The sequence below is a fragment of the Stegostoma tigrinum genome, chromosome 8 (assembly GCF_030684315.1).
Source record: "Stegostoma tigrinum isolate sSteTig4 chromosome 8, sSteTig4.hap1, whole genome shotgun sequence".
In the NCBI taxonomy this organism is placed as follows: domain Eukaryota; kingdom Metazoa; phylum Chordata; class Chondrichthyes; order Orectolobiformes; family Stegostomatidae; genus Stegostoma; species Stegostoma tigrinum.
This window is the reverse complement of record NC_081361.1, coordinates 18,020,646-18,040,131: the sequence shown is the minus strand read 5'-3', so window position 1 is coordinate 18,040,131 and position 19,486 is coordinate 18,020,646. Positions and strand designations below refer to the sequence as shown.

The window sequence follows — 19,486 nt, the reverse complement described above, 5'->3', positions numbered from 1 at the left end:
TAGCCATCCATCTCTGTGCCCTTGTTGGAAATGTGCCCCACAGCTGTTATGTGTTAGTTTCCCTATTTGGTTGAGAGAGAAATTTCACCCATGGAAGGAGGTGCTATTTTATTGTCATCTGTTCTGATCATTGCTGCAATTCTACATATTGGCATTTTGAAGTTGTTTGTGTCATCTGGTGCTGGTATTACAATTCAAGAAAAACGAGCAAATAATGATTTGAAAAGAATTGATTTTAATGCTGATTGTTTCTGAATGCCTTTATTGTGCTGTTTCTCAATATCTATTTAGAATAAAAGACAAGATTTCAGAGATTACAATTATTTGACATTCATCTCTACTGTTGTAGAAAATATTTAACACTCTGCTTCCTGAGTAACAAAATAACATTTTTGCAGCCAGATTACAATTTCTGGTGTTGATAATTTTCATGACACTATTATCCCTCTGATTGCAGAGTGCTGAAATTGTCTAGTTTTCTAAACAATCTGACCTTCGAGGAAAATGTTTGACTGTAATGTTGAAGTGTAAAAAAGTAGGGGGAAAAAAATCTGCTTATCTGAGCTTTGGCATGGCAAGGGCCATTTTTCCCTAGGGTTATACAGCATGCTAAAACAAGAAGACCCCAAAATGTGATAATACTCACATCCTTGGTTTCATAATTGCTTGTAAATTTTATGCTTTTGAATTTAATATTACTTGCTGCATCAACATGTGTTGATGTTCAAGAAAGTGCTGTGATGAGGATCATCAAAACTGTCCCTTGTTAAACCACACTTAATCAACTAACTTAATAAATACTGAAAATAGGAATTTTAAAGCAATGAAGGTATATTACAAGTTATTTACAACAAAACAGAAAGTAAAGTATTGGTAAAGTGAATGAAATCCATAGCTGCTAACTTCTAATTTGTAGCCTTAAGGTCAGGGGCATAAATGTTCAGTGGTGACCAACTCACTGCCCCATCCAATGAGTAATCTCACCAGAGTGATCTCCAATTGACATGCTAAGAGTTGATCAGTGAGTTTCTCAGTCAATCGCAGACCTGAATAGGGGGAGTCCTGCCATCCTAACCTCCGATTGTCCCCAGATTGGTGCAGATGAAGGTCACAGTCATCAAACTGGCTGGCAGATTGCCCTGTTTTCCAGTTGGCAACCTAGCTACTATGTTTCAGAGATAGTAGGAACTGCAGATGCTGGAGACTGAAATAACAAGGCGTAGGGCTGGATGAACACAGCAGGCTAATCAGCATCAGAGGAGCAGGAAAGCTGACGTTTCTGGCCTGGACCCTTCTTCAGAAACGTCAGCTAGGTCAAGGCCCGAAACATCAGCTTTCCTGCTCCTCTGATGCTGCTTGGCCTGCTGTGTTCATCTAGCTCCACACCATGTTATCTCTTACCCTAGCTACTTTTCTAGTTTTGCTGGGGGTACAGGTGATTTGGCCAGTGATGACTTGAGATCCTTATGCGGCACTCAACTAATCACTTGGGGCCTTAATTACTGGCAAATCAAGAAAGTCCCCGATGGACCTTCTTACCCGGCATTTAGTTGATGAGGTAGTGATAAGGGGCAAACTAAACTATTTGCTCTTTGTGATATTTCTCAGACCACCTCCTGAGAGGGGAAAAATTGCCTTCTATATTAGCAAATATTGCTGCTTATTTGGAGCCTTGGCTTGACCCTGTCTAGACGTAGAATTCCTTTTGGTGGGCATTACCCATTTCAGGATACATTAACTTTGGCGAGGTTACAGTGCCGATTCACAATGATTGGGTGCCTCGGCTATAAGGGTAAGCTATTTAAACCAAGTTTATGTGCTTTCTACCTGAGCAGAAAAGTGGAATGCTTAAAATGTTGAAAGGATTTGATTAGGTGCATACAGGAAAACTGGTCCTTTGGAGTACAGGGAGGGGATTAGAAAACAGAATGAGGAGAACATGATATTAAAATGAGAGTCGGGCAGTTTAGGAGGGAAATCAAGAAGCACTTTATCATGCAGAGAACTATGAAATCTGAAATTTGCTTCTTCTGGTATGCTATGTAAGGTGGGCTAGTTGAAGCTTATGAGACAGCTTAGTGGGATTGTAACGGGTGTGGATATCACAGGATATGGAGCTAATTTGGGTAAATGTAATCGATGTACAGATCAGGCATGGTTTAAGTGGATTGGGGAAGGATACCGGGGGCTGAATGGCCGCCTCCTGTCTGAACGTGAATATTTTGATTTGACACTGAGTAACCCTATTGTTCTGAACATTTTGATTAAATGAATAATGACTAAGAAGAGTTAAGATTAAAACAGGGATATGCCATAAGGCCCTTAAATCTTCACCATGATCAACACCATCATTATTGAACTTCTATATTGATTCCACGTTCTTGTGCTGACCTTGTATCCCTTGATATCTGTGCACACAAGGTAATCTATTCCTTGACTCTGTCCACAGCTCGGAGGAGTAGACAATTCTGAAGATTCACTATTGAGTGAAGAAATTTCTACTTAAGTGCTAAATGTCTGGCCTCTTCTCCTGAGACCGTGACCTCTAGTTCTTGCCTCTTCACTGAGGGGGAAGAACCTCACATCACTGATCTTGATGCAGCCTCTAAGAATTGTCCATTTGAAGAAAATAAAATTTCGTTCTAGTGCACTCCAGGGAATATAGGCACTTGTTTTTATTCTAGACCGATTCAGACCCACAATCAACTGTTTCCAGGCATTTCACCCTTGGGACAAAGAACAAACACAGAAATTGAATCCGTCATGGATTGGAGGAATTCAGTGAAGAATTAGAGGAACATTGCTAAATGAAAATTATTTACGTAACTGTTAGAAATCTTGCTTTTTGCTTGCAAGCCATTGCATAGAAATCTACCTCAATTGGTCTAAAACTGGGCAATGCTTGGAGACTGAAGGACAAGAACAAGGGGGAAAACAGCCAATGATTTTGTGTTTAAGAACCTGTTCACTCAATCATGCCTTAAAGCTTTTCTAGAATAATTTTAGGCCATTTGTTGAGTCAGTGTTGACTTTCTACAAGAACAATTCAGCAAGCAGGTCCTGTTCCCTGCCCTTTCCCAGAAGACCTGCAACTTTTTTCTACTTCAGAAAATGATTAGGACCCGCTCATTTTCTGAATCATTCTCTGTGTTTGCTTCAAATTTCTAGCATCTGCAATTGTTTATTCGAGTTTAGTGCCAAAAATTCCTGTTTATTCTTGCTGTCTGTTTTTGTCCACTAACCAGTTCTCAATCCACATGAAATTATTACACTAATCTCATGAGCCCTAATCTTATGCCACAACCTCCTCTGTAAGTGTATTTCAGGTACCTTCAGAAAATTCAGTTATATAACATCCACCAGTCCATCTTTAGCTCCTGTTGTAGTTACGTACTCAATAAAAACCTTTGTCAAGCAAAGTTTCTTTTTGTTAATCCATAATTTCTAAAATGAACTTTGTGCCTGAAGCATTTTAACATTGCATTAAGTTGCTTCTGGTACATGATTTTCCAAGTCTGAATTTTATAATCATTTACCTCCAACAGTTTGAATCCAATCCTGACCAGTATTTTTTTCCCTTTAATCTTTGTGAACAAAGTTGTTTATATTTTGCACTAACCTGATGTTTTTGTCGTGGTGGCAGACTTTTGAAAGAGAAATGTTGCAAGTAGTAAAATAAATGTGAAGTTTTTGAAGGTTCGACTTGAGGCAGCGAATTTCCAAAAAGTAAGTGAAGGTTTGACATGCAATTGGCTGATTTTCGCATTTGGAATGTAGAATATAGTCAAAATTGAGGTTGATTGGCCTGCCGAGCTGGTGTGTTGTTCTGCAGACATTTTGTTACCGTGCTCGGTAACATCCTCAGTGCAGCCTCTGATGAAGCGTCGGTGTCTTTTCCCGCCTGATTTTTAAACTCTGGGGTCCGTTGCAATGGATTGCTTCACTTCCAGATTCCCTCCGTCGTGGAATGTATATGGGGTCGAGTTCAATGTGTTTATTAATAGCATGCTTCGTGGAGTGCCATGCTTCCAGGAATTCTCGTGCTTGTCTCTGCGTAGCCTGTCACAGGATCTTGTCCCAATCAAAGTCCTTGTTCGTGTGGATTGAGATGCGTGAGTATTGGTCGTGTCTTTTTGTAGCCAGCCGCTGTTCATGTACTCTTGTTGTTAGTTTCCTTCATGTTTGTCCGATGTCGTGTTTCTCACAGTCTCCGCAGGGGATCTTGTAGATGACATTGGTCCTGTCCATGGCGGGGAGTGGGTCTTTAGTTCGGGTGAGCACTTGTCGTAGGGTTGATGTGGGCTTGTGTGCCACTCTGATGCCTACGACAAGTGCTCACCCAAACTAAAGACCCACTCCCCACCATGTACTGGACCAATGTCATCTACGAGATCCCCATGCAGAGACTTCGAGAAACACTACATCAGACAAACAGGAAGGAAACTAACAACGGGGGTACATGAACACCGACTGGCTACAAAAAGGCACGACCAATACTCACTCATCTCAATCCACATGGGCGAGGAGAACCACGACTTTGACTGGGACGACACTAAGATCCTGTAACAGGCTAGGCAGAGACAAGCACGAGAACTCCTGGAAGCATGGCACTCCACGAAGCATGCTGTTTATAAATACATTGAACTCAACCCCATATACATTCCACTACGGAGGAAACCCGGAAATGAGGCAATCCGTTGCAGCAGACCCCAGAGTTTAAAAAACCAGGCGGGAAAACACACTGACACTTCGTCAGAGGCTGCACTGAGAATGTTACCAAGCACAGTATTGAAACTTCTGCAGAACAACAAACCAGCTAACTAACTTCAACACCCACAACCCGAGCTACAGATCTACTCCAAAACCTTAGAAATGTAGTCAAAAATTATTTTTCTCATGTTTCCCACTGTGCAAGGATTCCCCTGTGAGGAACAGGTGATTCCTGTCAGTATGTTTAAGCTAACCATTTCCTTATGTTTTTGAAGCCAGGAACTGGAAGGATGTCGCCTACAAAGGATCAGAAGAGCTTCAGTTGGTTTATCTACAGGGTTGTCCAGGCGGGCAGGAGGAAAAAGAAGTGGTGGTGCCAATGCCAGTTCATATGACATTGAGTCATGAAAGGTGAGCATTGCTGTGAGACAATGGCTGCATGTGAATTACCTGCAAATTTGTTGGAATGACAGGGTGGGCAGAACCATTCTAGGTTACTTTCTATTAGAGGACCGTAACTTAAATGCTTTATATGTGTTGTACAGATGGCTGAGCCAGAGGATGCAAATAAAATTAGTTGAACACGTCAAGTAGCGTCTGTGAAGGAAGAAATTGTGCCAATGGCCTCATGTGAAGCAGCAGGGATTCGCACCCAGAACATTATCTGAGTTTCTGAAGTAGCAGGGAAGATTGCAGAAGGGAAGGATTGCCATGTAGAATGGTGTCAGGAAGAACCCACTGTCTTCCTGACACCATAAGAACTAACCTCTGGCTGGGAAGGCCCAGCCCAAACTGCATGTTCCTGGCCTGCTACCAGTTGAGATTTTAAGTTGTCACTTAACAACCAGTTGAGGGCTCTTCCAGCCACTGTCACAATGAGGGATGGCGCAGTAGCTCAGTGGTTAGCGCTGCTGCCTAACAACGCCTGGGATCTGAGTTTGATTCTACTCTCCGGAGATTGTCCATGTGGAGTTTGCACATTCTCCTTGTGTCTGCATCTGTTTCCTCCAGATGTTCTGGTTTCCTCCAACAGTCCAAATATGGAATTCCTATTGTGTGGAAACAGAGCGTTTGGCCAAATAAGTCCACACCAACCCTCCAAAGATCACCCCACCCTGACCCCTCCCCTATCCTGTCCCTTTAAACCCTGCATATCCCAAGGCAGACACACCTTCACATCCCTGAACATTATGGGTCATTTAACATGGCCCATCTACCTATCTTGCATATCTTTGGACTGTGGAAGGAAACTGGAGCACCCAGAGGAAACTTCAGACCAGGTGAGGATGGCAGATTTCCTTCCCTGAAAGGCATCCGTGAACCAGATGGGTTTTGTCAGCAATCGACAACAATTTCATGGTCATCAGTGGATTCTTAATTCCAGACATTTTTTTTGTTTTTGAATTCAAATTGCACCAATTGTCATAGCGGGATTCGAACCCGGAACATTATCTGAGTTTCTGGAATAATAGTCTAGCAGTGATACGACTAGGCTATTACCTATCACAGATGTGCAGGTTAGGTGGATTGACCATGTGAAATGCAGGGTTACAGGGTGGGTTGCTCTTCGGGTGGTCAGCATGGATCCAATGAGCTGAATGGCTTCCTTCCAGATTGTAGTCATTCTATGATTCTATGAACTGCATACCCAGTACAGGACAATGGGTGAGTAATGGCAAGCGTGTTATCCCTTGTTTCCAACTCCTGTTCCTGTAGTCCGCATACTGTGATATCTCCTATCCCTGACATGTTACCTTACCTGCTGCTCCTGTACCTTGGCAATACTGTTATACCAGCAGCCTCTACCTCTGAGGCAGCGCTGCTGTCTACAGTAGCTGTGGGACATTGCTGTCCAGGTGTAATACATTGAAACACCCACTGGGTGACCAGTTTTAGGTGCCTAATTATTTGACGTAAGATCTGGTGGGTTTGTAGACTTGTGGTGATGGGTGTATCCCACACATTATGGCACCTGCCATTTGCAAGTAAAAACTTCGGCCAACAATTTGGATCACTAGGCAAGTGGTCATTGACCACTGTCAAATCTGGAAAGCACTATGTTGTGATGAAAGGATTTTCTCCAAGTATCACTTCATAAAATAACTAAAACTTTTTCTGGTGCAGACAACCTTTATTCTTGTAATTTCATGATATTTATTGAATTTCTTTGGCCTGTAAAGATATCAGAGAATTTCTAATAATTGATAATTCCTTTGCCTATGACTTAGTTGTATAAATACCCTGGTCATCTGTTTCAACACATTGCACTATGTGTTCCTTTTTGTTTGTGTACATCTTTCATTTTACCTGAAAGACTCCAAATTATGCCACAATGGTTAACTAAACCTCAATAAAATGTTTGGACAATTGTACTAATGAGGTAACTTGTCACCTAGGAGGTGGTGGAAAACCAATTACTCATTGTAAAGTACTAGAGGACCATAGGACTGTTCTCCCATTAGCGATAGATGACTGATATGAGTTTAACATGAGTGTCATCGTGCCGCAGGCAAGGTTGAAAAGGCCAGACCTTCATGGTTTGCATGTCTTGCTGCTGGTGTCACTGTGCATCGTAACCAACCATCTCGCTCTAATGAGAGAGCCACCCTGGGGTCCCCGAGGATTATAGCAACTTTACCCATTCTACACAAGGTTTGATATTCATCCCTATTGAAGATGGCCAATCTGCAAGTGCAAGATTCCTGTCTGTCTGTAAAGTAGAAATCACCCTGTGATTTTACTAGACTCTCTGGCGTGGTTGGTACGAGCTATTTTTGTAAGAAGAAAATGAAATTAAATCTGACATCCTATTTTCTGGGCATTTTAGCAGGATAAAGTAAACATAATGTGAATGGGGCATTAGTATAATCCAAGCACTAATCACCTCGCAAGGAACTCTTGACAGAAAGTATTATGTTCCCAGCAAACTTTGCCAGCTCTCATCACATGGATGAGGAGTCACAGAGAATGCTTGTAAGTCAAAAGATTTATTCAGGTTGAAAAGTAAGGATGACTGAATAACTATTTGCTGGACAGACAAGTAATTCATTGTTGTTATTACATTGTTAAACTCATTTTCTAGCGAACAATTTTTCTGTGCTATATACTAAACTCAGTCAAAATAAGTGTGGAGTTCTACTATGTTTTATTTCAGATAAATATTCAGCATGGATTTACCTATACGTAAACACATTTATAATTTTGATTGAGCAATAACTGGAGTGACCAGCAAGGTTTTGGGTAACTGGGTTTTTGGTATTCGCATATGAAACCACTACGGTTATGTTGTCAAAGGATTAATGAAAGAGCGAGTGGTTATGTCTGGAAAGAGTCATATTCATAGCTAACAAATGGAAGCTATTGCATTCCTGTTGATTGAGTGAATGAACATTTTGGTGAGCTTATGAGCCATGGAGATCAAAAAAGCCCCAGATTTGAACCCTAATCTGCTCATTGATAGAAACTATCCACTGACTTGCTAAAAATATTATACTTGCAAATACAGCAGTATTTTGCTTGTCTGTGCTTCTTCTCACAAACATGGTGACATTCAATAATAGTTCATGTGGCTAAAGGGACAGGCACTAAAATATTGACTGCATTTGTAAAATTGTATTTCCATGAAGAGAGAAAGCGCTGAGGAGGAAATTGTAGTTAGGCTAAAAAAAAACTTTGCCTACCGTCCTCATTATTCACTTCCAGGTGGTGAGAAAAGAACCTTCAGGACAGTATGAAATTCTTAAACATGTTGTCAGGTTTGAGTACTTCATATTATGTTTACTGTTGATAATCTTGATGGTGATGTTGCATTTGAAAATTGAATTATCCAATAATTTGACTAAGCATAATGGAATACACAGGAATCCAAAGAGATTAGTGCTCAAATTGAGCTACAAGGTGATGTAAATTAAAGTCTTTGGATTGGAGGAGTAGGTTGTAGTTAGGATTGTTTTTTCATGTTTTCGTTGTTTTAATGCTCACTTTCAGCATTGACTTCTAATACAGAATTCTACTGAGTGTTGTGTTTTGGATTGACTTTCTGTCGTACTTGTCAGAATTTCTTAGCGTGCGTTTTATGTAAAGTGAAATCGAAATGTCCTAATGTACAAAATGCTTGAAGTTCCTTTTTTCAAAAGAAAAGAAATTGGAGGTCGTGAATAATAAGGAGAAATGTGAGTTTCAAATTTGGGTTATTTCAATTTGGTTAAACTCACCTGATTTAAAAGTCTTAAATTAACTCCTTCAAACCATGAGTTCAAGTGCTTCATGCTTGGCAGAGATGTATCATAGGCAAGACTGGGTTACTGAATAAATGAATAATATCTGATTTTATTGAGTATAATCAAGGAAGATGGCACATTCAAGATATGTAAGAGACTATATCCTTATTGTTTTTTGGACTATGAATCGAAAATGAGAAACGGACATGCTTTAAAAAGGAGACAAGGTGCACTAAGTTAGTTGCAGCTTTGGAACAAAACAAAACTAAAAAACGCTAGCTTATGTTTTTTTTGACAACGCTTTGCTTAGATAATCTGGGGCCAACTATGTGTGTTCAGGGTAATTCTGTCCAGAAATAGTCTTTTGATCGGTTTTTCATAGCAACACGCCCGTGGTCAGGTTGCAGTTTAACAATGACTCGATGAAGGGGAATGAGAAAAGAAGACAGAAGCCCCAGGAGCTTAGCAGAATCAACATCTCTATTACCTGAAAAATTGTCTTTTCCACTCTGTCAAAACAGCGGGGGAGAACAGTGTTGATTTCCTGAAACGTGCGATATTAAGCTCATAGGAAACTAAAGAGTACAGGTCCAACCAAGCAACCAGTAAGCAAAAGATGAATCATTGCTGTACAGATAACGTCAGTTAGGAAAGGAGAAGGATTGTGGAACTAATTCAACTGATTTTGAACTTGGATACAAAACTGTGTTCCCTTTATTTTCCCCCTTATGTTTGTGTTTGTCAGTTTCTCTTGTGGTGCACATGTAGGAGACTTAAAAGGGGTAAAGTTTAAGTTACATATATTGGAAAGTCTGTACTTATTAAAGAAAAAAGTGTTGCAATTAGTAGAATTATTTTCATTTGTTACTGAAGAACAGGGCGTGGTTTGCTGTCATCCTGGACAGCAATAATTAGGTAATAAAGTAGGACTTGTGGTAGTTACCTTAAAGTTTTACATTTGTCATGTCTCCAGGAGTAGTGGGCCTTGATTTTTAGCAAACTACCCAAGTTAGCCCTGAGCTGTGCAGAAAACATTAAAGAACATTGAAGAAAGGAAAAGGATTGTGGGAATAACTCATTTGCTTTTGTGATTTTGAACTGATGATACAAACTGCATTCCTCATGATTTCCCCCCCCCCCATAATGTTTGTGATTGTTTTTGTTTATGTGTGTGCAAATCTTTGTCTCCGTTTGCATGCATGGTGCTTCTAATCAATCACTTGTTGGCTGACGTGCTCATAATTTAGCTCGTAAATGTTTTGATTTTGTCAGTGTCACGCATTCAAAATGCACAAAATCGTGTTTTGGCTTTGTGTGACTGATAAAATGCATGTGCTTGCATATGTGTCTGAAACTACATGAACTAAATCTTAAACCCAGAATTACTCGCAGAAGATTTCTCATCACAGTATCTTGAAGGAATGACCCAGTCACCGAAACAGTTATTTTTAGATCACCTGAAGCAAATAAGCTGTAAATGAATTGGGATTGTGTTAGCACACGTTTATACGTGGTATGTTGAAAACTTTGCAGTGCCTCGGTAGGGTCTGTGTGCTGGAAGTATTGCTCTTGTGAGAGAGTTATACCACTTTACAGGACAGCTTGATGACACCACATCCACAAATATTTACTTTATTCAGTAGCATCAGTGTGCACCATCTACAAGGCTCCTTAGACAGCACCTTTGAAACCCATTACCAGCGAGAAGGACAAAGGCAGCAGATACAAAGGAACGCTACTACATGTGAGTTCCCCTTGAAGCCACTCTCATCCTGACTTGGAAATATATTGCCTTCCTTCAGTGTTGCTGGGCCACAGCCTGGAACTCACTGTGCTTTGTGAGTCTACCTACAACAAATATACTGCAGGAGGTCAAGAACTCAACTCACCACCAACTTCTGCAGGCAGCTAAGGATGGGCAATAAATGCTGGTCCCACAATCACTGCCCACAGCCCATGAATTTTTTTTTTAAAATCATCATTCGTGTGTCCTCCTCATGGATAGTGTTGGCAGATAAATCTCTATTAGCCACATAAGACACCATAAAATCTTCCATGGACAAGATCAGTATTTTGGGAAGTTAGTCTAGCCAATCAACAGTTTGTCAGAACCTAAAAACTTGGTTTGCTAAACTATTACTCTACTAATGTCAGTGAAGCATATTGTATTCATTACAACTCATGAGAGAAGACTTGAAGTGAAGTGACTTCTGATTATGATAATCACTTGCATCTGGCCTCATCTTCCAACTGTTTTTTCAGTGCACCTTCAGGCTCAAGAACTGCACTTTAAGGATGATTCTGACACCTTTCCTGTCAGTAAACTGTTGGAATCAGCTGCAGTGTTGCTTTTACAGAATGATGAGTGAGGGACTTAAATCGACATGCCAGCTCATACTGTGGATTTCTTGCCAGATGGGGTTTGTTTAAAAAAGAATTGATAGTGTATTCAGTTCGGTTGATGGAGTACTGCTGTCAAATCCCACTCCCTAGGTTGCACCCTTTAATTAGCAACTGGGAAATGAAAGCTCACATCTCAATGTAGCGCTCATTGGTTGCTAATCGGAGTGCTTATACCACCGAACCTGAGGAAGTTTCTAAGGCTGACCCAACATTTGTAAAACTCCACAAAATAATGCATGTGGACATTCAGAAAACAGGTTTCATCTTACAAAGCATTAAAGACATTTGGAATTTCTTTTTTGTTTGTGCTGTTTCCTTCATTGGTTCTTTACACTCCATGACTTCTCATAGTTCTGTTCAATTAATTTGCACTTTCATATGGAGAACTGCAGACTTTGTTAATTTCACTTTACAAAAGAACACCTGCCATTTCAGGACAAGCTGGGGAGACAATAAATTTGCTGTTTTAAGCTACAGCTTCTCATCATTTTGCTTTTCCAGCGTATAGGAAATTCTTCATATATCCAAAGGACATCTTGCTGTCTTGAGATAGCTGATTGTAACACTAGAAAATAGCAGAGAAATACAAACTAGCGGAATTCACTCGGAAGAAATTAAGTTATACATGGTTTATTCTTGCTGTGGTTTTATGTTTGTGAATTTAATTGGTTATAAAATTTCCATTAATTATATAGGTACCACCCCAAACACATTCATAAGGTCAACGATGGTTTAAAAAAAATACCCTGGCAATAAATAAAAAATTCAAAATTCAGATTCTGAATACTTTATGAATTGCCTACAATTTCAAAACTGTATTTCAAATTATTTAATTGGATTGTATATTACATATTGTAGAACCTCTAGTCTGGCTTTGGTCTTGTCAGTGATGATGTCAGAATGTACTTTGTTGTAATGTCTGTGTTACACTTACTGATCTCTCCTAGAACTTCAAAATTAAAAGAAGCAAACCTTCTGATCAATTTTTAATTTGTTGGCTATTTTTAGATTAGCTTGAATATTTTGTCAAGGTTAAGAGGGACCACATAGTATTGTCGATGTTTATTTACTTTAGTTTAAAAAAATCTGTAACAGCTATATTGCACAATTTAAAAATAAAGTGTTTATTGGGACAGATTTTATTTGAAATCTTTGTCAAACATTGTGAGAAAATAGCATTGTTTATCTTGTTTTTGGCATTATTCTTCACAATGTTGTATGTTTCATAGGTATAATAATGGACTTTTGAGGAAATGCTGTATGTTTTGAAGGAACAATGTGATTTTTCACTGAACTGCTTGATGTTAACTCATATATTGACTCACTGATTTAAAAACCTTTTCTCAGAAATGTATAATTTGCCTTAAGCTACTTGCCAAATTCTGAGCAGCTCTTTACAGGGAGCAGGTACGGCATAGGTTTTCATTGCTACCACCTGCTGCCATGCTTCTTTCTCTCACTTGGCAGGACAATCTGTTTTACAGGACTTGACATAGGCATAGTAAATTATGCAATAAGTCAGCAGGAATTGAGAACGGCAGGTCCTTCTTGGTCATTATCTCTTTCTGTCTTTCCCTTCACTTTCCCGTTCTTCATTTCTGTTGTTATCTGTATTTCTCTTGTTGTCTTCAGTTTCTGACTCTTTCTCTCCCTCCCTCTATGACACTGGTCACTTTAGCTATTCAGTTTTCTGTCTGGAAGTCTGGTTGAGAGCTAGGAGATGTTGTCAAGCAAGGTTGGTCAGGGATTAGCTCTGATCCTCCTATTACTGCGTGCTTTGTGTTTCGAAAAGAATGGGATTCATCCTATAACCAGTGTACATTTGCAGGCCACCAATTATTACAGGGTTTGGGCAATCCACTACCCTGTGGTTTATTTCTTGATTTTGTAAAGCCCCGGAGGATCTAACTCTGCAGTGTATCTGTTTTAATGTGAAGTAATGACAAGGAAAGAGAATGCTGAGTTGGCATTGAAAACTTGGGCAATAGTAGCGACTAGGGGAGGGGAGGTGAGAGAAAGGGTTCCAGAAACACAGTCAGCAGTGAGGACCCTGATAATAATGCAGTGATTGGAAGATTATCTTCAAATGTGCCTGGTTACTCCGCAGACTGGCTATCAAAACCTTAGAGGCTCAAGGGGAGGCATCTTTTGCACGTGGTCTGATTTTTTTGTTATCTTTGTAATTATACACACCCTTGTCCTGATGATGACCTTTGAATGTGGATACCAGTGGATTGATATTTATGAGATCAAAGGATAAATGGTCCTAAGAAAAGAGCTCTGAAAATCTTGCCTGTCATTTGACAAGAAGGGGGTTTTGTAGAATTAAAAAATCCAGTCTTTCTGTGTATTGTCCAAAAGAATTGGAAAGTTCTTGAAGACCAACTTGAAGTGAGAATTGACTTCAGCACTACCAGACTCCAACTCATGTCAGTGAACTCGAGTTCAGATGTCAGTTGGTTTGAAGATGCTGCGGTAACAGGTTTGGATGTGGTGTTCCAAAGAGCAACTATCAGAGGCTCTGTGAAGTCATCGTAGTTTTGACGCCAGTTAAAGCGTTAGGGAAGGATCTTACAGTCAAGCAAAATGGCGAGACATGAGAGGTCTCTTGGCTTGGTGTGGTAATCTCTTGGCCGAGCATAGTGGTAGCATGGCGCTACATGGTCTCTTGGCCCTCTGTGGCTTCAGTGTAGATTTCCAGTCACGTGATTCTTTGAAATGTGATTCCACCATGGCTAAGCACTTAAAGACTATAATGTTTGAACTTCCAGCTTTACTCTTTGCTGACTTCTTGGTTTTAAGTCGAAAATAATATGTAACTTTTATCCTTAATGTTTAACTTTCTGCCTTGTTCTTAAGATTCCGTATCTAGGTACTAATATCTAAGATGGTGCCTTCTGTGCCAACGTTATACACTTTTTACAGTACTTTTGTACTTGAGTAGACGTGACAATAAAATCAAATCCAATCAAACCAAATCAAGTTCATTCAGCTGAACCATTGGATACAGTGAATGTTTCTTCAGAAAATGCTGGGAAACTTGATGTCTTCTGTACTGTATTTGTATATATACTTGATAAAGAGTATGTACCTTCATCATTATTTACTTCAGACTATTGAAGCACCATCAGCTTCAAAGGGAGGCCTGTTTCTGTCATTCGAGAAGTCTGTATGTGCAGTGAAATCTCTCCAAATCTTAGTAAATGGCTACTAATTCTCCTTCCTCAAAGAACCAATAGGGGTTATTAATTTAACCTGGATATGTGCCTAGCTGTGCGGTCTTCTCTGAACTAATAATAATTTTGTGTGAAACAGCCAGCTTTATTTGGTGATGTCTTTTCATGTGAGCAACTGGTTTTTGCAGCTAGTTACCACAAAGTGGACTGTCAAATGAGCTCATTCTTGGAGGAGTCCATAACCTGTTTCAAAAGTATGGTAATGCAGGGCTGGCACCAGAAAGCTGTCTTTATTTAGGATATTTTTACAAGCAAAATAAATGTAACATTCCTCAGTTTGATGGCATGCAAGCCAGCATCAGGCTTCTTCTGAACCTCCCTTCCATTCAGATAGTCCGGTTTCAACTTTCTTTTCAATGCTTTCCCTACTGAACTGGATTGGCGAGTAGTGAAGAGGAATGGACAGGGCAGGAAGAGATTTAACATCAGAGGTGGATAAAGCATCATGTGGTTCTGAACCAGATTTCAATCTTCAAAGGGATGAGAAGGGACAGGAGGTTGATGAAGCAGTGGGCTCAGTATTAGTAGGGTGCCACTATGCCAGGGCCAGTTTCATTTTGGGAAGGGAAGCTGGTCTGGCTCAGTGCTTGGTTTCATCAGTTATAGTTCGGGGAGAGGCAGCTTTGCAGTTTGCATGGTTGGGGGGGGAAGTACTAGATGGTGATCTTTGGTCTCAGATTGTGGGTTGAAGGAGCTGCAGTTTTCCCTCACTGAGTGAAAGGGAATCATGCTCGTGGCAGAAGGAACATGATTGGGTCAGGCCATGTGTGAAGTTCAGTCCAATTTAAATTTATTCTTTTAAGGGGAAGGAGCAATAGTTTACATCTGTTCTGTGGAACAGTCAATAGGATATTGTCTATAAGCTTTATGACACTGGGTGTGTGGGTATTAGTATGGATGTATGGAGAACAGTAATTGGAGGTGGAACAAGAATGCTTTTGTTTTTTAGTGATATAGTGTGAAATAAGATTTTCCAATTGGATTGACTAAGGCAAGATCCGTTCTCAGTGTAGCAGTCACATCTCAGAGATCTGAAATTTTCCTTTTCCTTGTTGTCATTGTGTCAAGGTCCTACATATGCATCAAATCTTTTAAAAAAGGGGCATGTTTAGTTGAGAGCAAATCTATTTTTCTGCATAAACATTTTTAAAATCCCAGTTGGATTTTTTTTGATGTTACGTTCAACTATCAAAACAATTGTAGGAGCATATCAATCAGCATGTGGTGCTCCCTGCATCAATTGGATGATAATAGTATGATTGTTTTTATTGAGTATGAGCCCAATAGAAGAGATGATTTTGGTTTCAATATCAGAAAAGCGTGTTGTTGATCAAATCTTGGCACTATGAAGCATTTTCAAAAATTAAACTGTTAGTAGTTGTTGAATAGCAAATTGTTATTCATTCCTCTTCCCATTTCCTTCCTTCATATCCTGCAGTCCTTGGCTGTTGCTCACAGAAAGTACAGTGAGCGATGGCCTATTCAATTTCAGAGAACTTTACAGCAGAGCATGTACAAAATCTAAAATTAAGCGTGAAGGTAAATTAATTGGATACTGTACCCAAGACAAACCACACTGCTGTTCGTCAAACATCTCTGGACATCAAGATCCCTAACTGATTCTTTAGCCTGGCTAAAGGGTGTTGAACACTAATTGTAACTCTCCAATTGCCAACCAGTGTGAGACTAATTGGGTCAGAACAGGGGGCTTTTTTATGAAACACATTTGACATAATGTCGTAAAGGATTGTGTTTGTCTATGCAGCTTAATTCCACATACTGAACATTTACTCACAAAGCCATAAGGAGCTTTATTTTCTAACAGTGAAAACTGGTTGATCGGTGTGACTGACCTATGTCCCTGTTTATGCGTCTCATGATCATTGTTATGCCTTATTTCATCTATCCCATATCCTTCTATTTTTCTTACCTCATGTAGTTATTTGACGTCCTCCTAAATGCATCTGTTAACTACAAGTACTTCCTGCAGTAGCAAGTTCCACATTCTTGGCACTCTTAAAAGACATACAAATTATTGTTTCTTTTTATTTTCATCATTCATTGTTTTCGTTGGAGTAGTTATTGAGTGCAGTATGAATAATTTCAGTTAACACAGCTTTATTATCACAGTGAGTAAGCTCACTCCAATGATCTTTAAAAAAAGATGGGTGGATGCTGTATTGGAAGTCTTTTCCTGATTTCTGGCAGATTCTTTTTCTGCCTTCAGGAAAAGGAATGTGGGTGGATCATACAGGCAGGAAAATACAAATTCACCAGGGCCATTTGAGATTAATGCTGCATTCAAACAGACTCCATTTTTACTGTTCCAAGTGCTAGGAATTAAGAATTTATAGCAGATATGTAAATGGTCATTAATATGGATACGATCACAATTCAGCCTCTCATGATCCTAGATTGCACCTCATAGCCTCACCGCACCTCAATGCCACTTATACTTTCCATACCGTCTCTACAACCATTCAGTATTCGGTCACAATCTAAAGTTATTTAAATTCCTAGTCCTTTAAAATGGTAAAGAAAACCTTGGCCATAGCTGTCCATTAGACAGAGGAAAAGACGCTTGCTGCTGGAGTACACTGACTAGCCATCTGATGTACTTTAGGAAAGAATATTACCCTTTGGACCTGCAGTTTCAAAAGTCTTCATTGTTGTACTTTGAACATGCGAAGCCCATTACAAATGCTGGGCTGAGTTTCAGAAGCTCCTAAATTGCTTATCTCAGCAGGGGACTGACATCACACTTAGATAATTTTAAGAGGCCAGGGAAGGGTTCTTTAAGACCACTACTTAAAAGTTTGTATTTGAGCTGGGTTGACCACCTGAGTGAATTTAAAGTCTTTGAATGAGTTTCATGAATGGAAATTATTTTGGTGTATCAGTGAGAGCTGTCTTAGATTGTTTTGAAGTTCATTATTTGTTTCAACCCTTGTGTCTACTGGATCTGTCTGTTGTGGAAACTGAAGGGCTGTGGATGTGGTATGGAAAGTGTAAGTGACATTGAGGTAGATTGAGGCTATGAGGTGCCTGAGGAGTCATGAGGGATGAACAGGAAGCTAAAGGTTAGATGACCTAACAGCCTCTCCTAAAATTGAGCTGTGGTCTTCGAACTGAAATGAACCTTGTAACCATCCTCCCCCAGCTCTTACAAAAACAGAAATTGCTGGAAAAGCTCAGCAGGTCTGGTAGCCTCTTTGTAGAGAAATCAGAGTTAAGGTTTCGCGTCCAGTGACCCTTCCTCAGAACTGATGGCAGCTAGAAAAATGTTGGTTTTTTTACGCAGAAAGTGCCTCAGCACTTGGCTGGTCTTCTACCCACTGACTGAAAATCCTGTCTGTAGAGTTTGGTTCCACTGATTCCGTCCTTTCTGCTTCCAGGGTGAAAGCCTGGCAGCTGCATTTGAGGTAGTGCTGATCCTTGTTCTCTATTGTAAATAATTTCAGTTTATAAAAAAAAAATCATCAGGCTCAATAGCTGTCCAAGCTGGACCCACTGACATTATTGCCCATTTACTTTCAAACGGGCTTTCTTTTAGAGATTTATTTTGCAATTTTGTGAGATGCTGATAGTCAAGATGCTTGTTTAGAATGTTTGGGTTTTATTTTTCTATTATACAATGCTGTGTACATAGATTTAGATACGCGGTGTATTTGTGTGCATTTAGGAATGTCTTATTCTGCCCAAAGTTAGTTAATCTGCATTTTTTTTAAACACAAGCTTTTAGTCATCAGCTCTTAAGATTGAACAAGTGGCTATTTTGACGGCCATTTTTACCTTTGAGGGAATGAGAACATTCTGAACTAGGTACGTTTTTAATATTCTGTTATTTTAGTGTCTTCCTGGGGTCTGTGGTAAATCTAACTGCTGAATGCAGGCCCTTGTGACGTTGCCACTGCAGGACTTATAACTGGCACTTCAGCTACAACTCTTCAACAGTAATATGCAGTACAGTTTTGAAGTCAAATTCTATACACCCTGTGTGTTACACTGAAAAGATATTTTGCAAACTTGGAGCCCTCATGACCTCATATCTTCAGTCCTCAGGTTTAATTTTTAGTCCAAATATTTTCAAAGTAAACCTGGAACTATCTACAGGTTGGAGGTAGAGACTAAATATTTATACATTTGGAAATTGCATCCTCTTGGTCAGCTGCCTCTGGATTGTAATGGTGGTTACAATTAGACTTGATTACATGAAGTACATTTATTTTCTTTTGGTGCTCCTTTCTAAGTAATGCTACACTAATTACCTTACAGCACGACGTTACTTGACCTGTGAATTAAACCAAGAAACACAAATTTGGTGAAACCATTTTTATTTTCTCAACTTGACCAATCAGTGGGATCTTTTTTGTACACTAGTTGTACAGTAACAAAATCATATCTGTTTTCATGGATTTGGTTTAATGTTTAACACAGTATAGTATTCCAGTTTATCAGTAGCGACCATAAATTATTTGCTGGTCCAAGTTGGGAAATTTCTTGCATTGTTGGAACAAACTGTGATTTCCTTTTCCCCTCCCCCCACAATTTAAATTAAGCTGAGTCATGTTCACTTAGCCCTGTGCATGCTTTATCAGAATGTGTAACCATGTTTGCTCTCATTAAAATATATATAACTGCATTCCTACTTGCCTTTCTAACAAGCAAAAAGGAGACAGAAGGCACCACAGCCATGGGGAGAGAGGTGGGAGGAGTGATCCCTGTCCGTAAGCATAAGCTAATATTAAGTAATGGAGAATACTCTCTGAATAAGAGTTACTCGCCTCGTTTTCTGAATTTCCCAAACTCGTCGTTAAGCAACCAAATACTTTGGAATCTTGGAAGTTGAGTAATCTGATTATGTTTACCACTTTGCTTTAGAATTTCAAAAAAAAATTCTCATAATTTTAATCCTAT

At 39.6% G+C, this 19,486-nt stretch overlaps 1 protein-coding gene across 2 annotated transcripts in view; it reads left to right on the top strand.

The window, feature by feature from the left end:
* The window catches only part of tsen15 (TSEN15 tRNA splicing endonuclease subunit), a 46,741-nt gene that overhangs the window by 9,582 nt on the left and 17,673 nt on the right, over positions 1 to 19,486 (top strand). For both annotated transcript variants that reach the window (XM_048538719.2, XM_048538720.2), the window contains exon 3: positions 4,986 to 5,121. In XM_048538719.2, the coding sequence (XP_048394676.1) occupies positions 4,986 to 5,121 (136 nt within the window). The remainder of the gene's footprint in view (positions 1 to 4,985; positions 5,122 to 19,486) is intronic.